Source organism: Myotis davidii, unplaced genomic scaffold, assembly GCF_000327345.1.
Source record: "Myotis davidii unplaced genomic scaffold, ASM32734v1 scaffold332, whole genome shotgun sequence".
NCBI lineage: Eukaryota > Metazoa > Chordata > Mammalia > Chiroptera > Vespertilionidae > Myotis > Myotis davidii.
The window spans coordinates 4,957,602-4,963,601 of record NW_006285779.1 but is presented as its reverse complement, the minus strand read 5'-3'; the positions used below and the strand labels follow the sequence as shown (position 1 = coordinate 4,963,601).

At 42.8% G+C, this 6,000-nt stretch overlaps 1 protein-coding gene across 1 annotated transcript in view; it reads left to right on the top strand.

The window, feature by feature from the left end:
- Positions 1-6,000, top strand: part of ENTPD7 (ectonucleoside triphosphate diphosphohydrolase 7) — a 32,803-nt gene that overhangs the window by 6,447 nt on the left and 20,356 nt on the right. The window contains exons 3-4 of the mRNA XM_006756567.2: positions 3,487-3,692; positions 3,936-4,086. Of these exons, the coding sequence (XP_006756630.1) occupies positions 3,487-3,692; positions 3,936-4,086 (357 nt within the window). The remainder of the gene's footprint in view (positions 1-3,486; positions 3,693-3,935; positions 4,087-6,000) is intronic.

Genomic DNA, 6,000 nt, shown 5'->3' with positions numbered 1-6,000 from the left:
GAGAGCAATGGCGTGTCAGTAAGGATAGAATCCAGAGCTGTTTTGTTTTATTAATCGATGTTATTTTTTTAGAGCAGTTTTGGGTTCACAGCTAAATTGAGCCTTCCTAAGGCCTTTCAGTTCTGCTTAAAGTAAGTCAATAGAGGCATTGTTTTTGGTTAGAAAAAAATTTCTTAACTTTAGGATATTCAGATAAGTTGTGTTCTTATGTACAATAGAGCAATTCAGAGATTAAAGGCACTTATTCGCATTTATTTATTTATTTAGTTATTCTCTTACTTGTCCGTTGTAGTATTTATAAGCAGAGCTTTATTTTTTTTTAATTTTTTTTTTTAAATACATTTTATTGATTTTTTACAGAGAGGAAGGGAGAGGGATAGAGAGTTAGAAACATCGACCAGCTGCCTCCTGCACGCCCCCTACTGGGAATGTGCCCACAACCACGGTACATGCCCTTGACCAGAATCGAACCTGGGACCCTTCAGTCCGCAGTCCGACGCTCTATCCACTGAGCCAAACCAGTTAGGGCTATAAGCAGAGCTTTAACATATGACTGTTCCTGGCCGCCCTGATTAAATCTTGTTAGGAGATAAAGAGTAACCTTACAAGATGCTTTTCTGGGCATGTATTACTAACATCAGTCATGCACAGCTACTTTGGCTATAATGTCATTATATTTGATTCTGATCCTTGAACAGAATTGAAGAGTATGTGACATTTAGCAAAGAGCTGGTTGCCCCATGCTGGTGAGGGCCACTTTGCCTGACCGTTGGCGCATTACTGAGTTCTATTTGAACTCTAGGAGTGGTATAATTAGTTTTGATTTTTGTAAGCTAGGTATTGGTTTGGTCAGTTAGTGCTCTAATGCTGTTAATGTTTTCAGGCTAATGGAAGTGAAAAGCCACTGTCTTTCAATTCTACCTTGGGTGATGTATATGTGGGTAGCTTTCTTTTCATTGACTCAGCAGCGACCAGAGGGAAATCATGTTTCTCAAACAGAGAGAAAATATGTGTGTGACGGGGAGAGGGTAAGTGTGTGATGGTCAGTCAGATCTCTGGGAAGGTGGATGTGAGGGATTCCAAGGCTTTTAGAACTTTTCTCTTGGGCTTTAGTTCCCCTTCAGGGATTAACTTAGTGCAGCATCAGCAAAGCAGGAGGGTCCATCATTGCAAGTAATTGACCGTGGTGGCTACTAAGTCCAGGACTGCAGATTCCAAAAAGGACTAGCCATCCATCCACCCATGTCAGGAGCCCAGCCAGAGGAAGACCTTCAGGTGCTTGATAAGCGTAAGAAGTCTTATAGGTCATAAGATGCCAGAGTTCCGTAAAGAGGTGATACTACTTTCCAGAAAGGAAAATTATTCTTCAGTTACTTATTTATATGCAAGATGAGAAAAATGGAGGTTTTCTGTTGCCTGAAGCATTGATCAAAGACTCAAATGGGAAGTGTAACCTAAATGCCTCTGGTCCTATCTTTCTCCCTTGTGTTCTAGTATCAGTGGACATTTTCCTGCAAACAGGTAGATTCCGAAGGGAAGAGAAAGAAAAGCTGAATTGCACCCAAATTAGAGCTTAAAGTTGTTTATCTTGACAGGAACCAAAGAGGATGACAGGATGCTTTGGGAAGCCATTGAAACTTTCTAAAAAGGAGACCAATTGATTTTGAGTATAGCGATACAAAGACATCAGGAGTTAGTAACACAGCAATAGCTCTATATCATGAGCTCTAGGACAAGACTAATCAGCATTGATTGATACATATCAGAGAAATTCAAGAGACACTGTGATCATATCAAGGTGCTGCGTATAAGGTAACTACTCTTGAGAAACTGATAGCCGAAATGGAGAAGCAGAGCAAACATATGTGAAAGAAGTCTTAGGGGTTCATACTGCAATATAAGCTCTCACGGGGAATAATGACACTCCACGTTTTACAACAGAAGATGGAGGCCTTTTCAGACCATGTGGCTACTACGTGAATCAGCCAGTGTGGAATGGAGGCTTCTTAAGAACTGGGAAGCTTATGTCAAGAAGAGGAAGGGGGATGAACAGGTAGAGAAGCAGATGGATGTTAAGAAAGAAAGAAGAGGTCACATTAGAGCATTGGTGCTCAAAGTGTTTAATAACCCTTTGAAGTCTCTGAGACAAAATTATGCATGGGTAAAAGTCATTCAAAGTGCTAGAGAACCAAAGGATTTTAATGTTATGGAGTATAAAACGTTCCTAGATAAGGTTTTAGATTCCTCATTGCAGCTAACTTAATGGTCGGTTGCAAAATAGCAGCCAGGAGCAACAAGGGCTGCTGTGATAGGAAATGAATTATCTTGCCTGTTTTCTATCTGTGGTATCTTTGGAGGTCAGTATTTGCAAGAGTTCTGTAATAAACCCAGACCGCTGCCCAGCTTTCATGTGATAGATGTGAGCTGTTCCGAGTTTATTGGTAGATTGTGAGCCCAGTTCAGCCCAGTAATTTGATTAGCATGGGAAAGAATGGTGAAATGGAATCTTTAGGACTATGAACTTTCCAGTGTGTAACAGATGTTTACCACCTGTTTCATTTCCCATAACTTGCTCTCATATCAAATCCAGAAAAAAGTTCTACCTGACCCTATACTATGCAATAATTTACAACATTATATTGAAGCTTAACTGTATCTTCTTCTCTCTCTCTCTCTCTCTCTCTTTTTTTGTTAACTGGAGGATATTTTTCCATTGATTTTTAGGGAGAATGGAAGAGAGAGAGGGAGAGACAGAGAGGAACTGCAATGTGAGAGACATCGATTGGTTGCCTCCTGCTTGAGCCTGACCAGGGCCCGAGCCAGGGAGGAGCCTGCAACCAAGGTCCATGCCCTTGACTGAATCGAACCGGGGACCTTTTGGTCTGCAGGCCGATGCTCTATGCTCTGTCCACTGAGCACACTGGCTAGGGCTCTTTTCTTTTTAAAAGAATGCATTTTGCATTGTAGAATAGGAAAGGTACTCAGCTCCACTTTTTGGTTTTAGAACAGTTTTCTACATGTTCTTTTTTAATCCTCACCCAAGGATATTTTTTAAAAATTAATTTTAGAGAGAGAGGAAGGGAGAGAGAGAGAAAGAGAGGAAGAGACACTGATGTGAGAGAGAAATATTGATCAGTTGCCTCTTGTGTGTGCCAGGACTGGGGATTGAACCCACAACCTAGATGTGTGCCCTGACCGGGAGCTCTTTAGTGCTCTATAGAGCTTGCCGCAGCCAGTTTCAGAACTGCCCCCAAACATGGAGGAGTCTTTTAGTTATCTAACTTCATTGGTCTCTAGGCAAACAGACCAGCAGTTGCCTCATATACATCAGGACATATGGTCAGTATTGCTTCACTCCTTTGTTAGGACCCATATGTACCTGGAACATGTAGATTTTTGATGAAGATTCATGAACAGTGAATTAAATGGTGGTGCCTTTTGTGGACCTGGCTTCTTCACACTGATCTTTCTTTTTTTCCGGCTTAGGTATTTGGCTCGAGTAGGGGAGCTTGAAGCTACTGATACTGAAGACCCAAATCTAAATTACGGACTTGTTGTGGACTGTGGCAGCAGTGGCTCCCGGATTTTTGTTTATTTTTGGCCAAGACATAATGGGAACCCCCATGATTTGCTGGACATCAAACAGATGAGAGACCGCAACAGCCAACCGGTGGTTAAAAAAATCAAGCCAGGTACTAACCGGAATGTATTTGTTGTCAGTCTCTTTTATCTGTTACAGGCTTGGGAGAGGAGAGAAGAGATACCCCTTTCACTTGGGAGTCTGGATAATGGGTGGTATATCTCATTCATTGCCTCCCTCCCTCAAATAAATAAAAGTTTAGGACCGTAAGCAGAACCTTGTGGGGAATCAGTTTCTGAGCGCTTCTGAGTGCATGTGACCTGCTTTTTAAAGAAAGTGTTTTCTGTTTCTGAAGGAATCTCTGCAATGGCAGACACTCCTGACCATGCCAGCGATTACCTTCGTCCTCTGCTGAGCTTCGCTGCTGCTCATGTGCCTGTGAGGAAGCACAAGGAGACCCCCCTCTACATTCTGTGCACCGCGGGCATGAGGCTTCTTCCTGAGCGGTGAGATGCAGGGGCTGAGAAACACGGGGAAAGGGTGAAGGAGAGAGGAGAGGCTGAGTCCAGCCGTGTCCCCTGTGGTTTCCTGGTCTGAAGGTGGGATGTGGATTCACCACGGAGTTGACAGGTGGCACTAAAAGACTCCTTGCTCAAAAATAGGGCAGATCTACCCCTGCACACAATGATTTTCACAGGAAGTTGTTCACACCTTCATGTCATTTGCATCTTTTGGTTCCATATCTATCTGAGATGGCTGTAGTGATTCTTAGTTTTGATTGAGCGTTTGGAGCAGTGGTGATGGTGTTCAGTTTGGATCATGAGGCACCCAGAAGGGGAGCATAGTAACAGAACGGTAGTGGGAAGGTCACCTGAGGGACCAGGTACCTGGGGGCTAGTAGGACGGCTCGGGTAGGAATGCTGCTGTATCTGTAACTTTGCCTGACTCCCTGGTGATAGTTGGTGCTACGTGCAAAGCTCAGGCTCCACTGCTACACCAGTCTTTTCAAGCTCAGCCAGATAAGTCTTTTTTTTTTTAATAACTTTATTAAGCCTTGGTTTATATATAAGTCTATTGATTCAGAGAGGAAGGGAGAGGGAGAGAGAGGAAGAGAGAGATAGAAACATCAGTGATGAGAGATCATTGATTGGTTGCCTCCTGCACGTTGGACCAAGCCCACAACCCAGGCATGTGCCCTTGATCAGAATTGAACCTGGGACCCTTTGGGTGCAGGCCGATGCTCTGTTCACTGAGCCGAACCGGCTAGGGCCAGACAAGTCTTTTCCACTTGACCTTGGCAGTTAGGCCTGGCATCTTGCTATCTGAGGAAGAGGAAGAGGCAATGGCTATACTTGGGCCAGATCCCTGTTTGTGATGTCTCCCCTTCGACCACCTCCCTGGCCCCTCTACAGATCTATGATCATGGGATGGGAGTGAGCTCCCTTAACTTAGAATTCATCCTTCTGGAATGTTCATCATCTCACAGGCATCAGGCATTTTTTCTTGGTAAACAGTTCTCTTTTTCAAGTTTCATTTTGTATACTTGGCCAACAGTAAAACATCGGCTATACATTTAAGGCTGCATGCTGCTTATGCCAGACATGCCAGACAATGTAACATATGTCAGCGCTTCTTTCAGAGGACTATTTCCTTCTATTGACATATGCAGCTACTGTTTTATTATCTGGTTTGCTGTCGAGAAGTGGATAATTTTATACAGCCATTCATCAACTTGGGAGGCCTTCTACCTCTTTATTTTCCCATATATCTTGGTCGTTTAAAAATTTTTGTGTTTTTTTTTTTTTAAACTTATTTTTAAAACCAAACTTTAAGTATTATACCTGCAGTCGTACATCATTAAAGGAAATCTTAAAAGTAAAACAGAAAACAAAAAACAAAACACAATAGTACTACTCTATCAAACTGTTTCATTTTGTCACATTTCCTTTCTGTATGTAATTTCTACAAAGTTGCAATTATACTGTGCATGCAATTTAGAATTTTTGGTTTTGATGTAAGTCATATTTACATTGTTCAAAATTTTAGAAACCCAGGGAAGAGTATAGATCAGCGGTCGCCAACCTTTCGTACCTCACGGACCACCAGTGCCCCGTGGACCACCGGTTAGCGACCGCTGGTATAGTAACACAGTAGTGCCACATCACAAGTCTGTGAATAGCCTTATTTATGTTTCACCGCGAAGGAGCGGGTAGGAGGGCCAGAGGAAAACTACTTGGAGGTAGAACATTAGTCAGCCAGTAGGGCGATGGTTTGGCCACGTTTTGTGTGTCTGGAGCAAAGGAGAGGATGGCCTCATTTCCTGGCACTCGGTCAAAAAATTCTGTCCCAGCAAAACCCACTACGTTGTTTTACTTCATTTGTCTAAATGTTAACTGTCAGCATGGAAGCTCTGAACATTA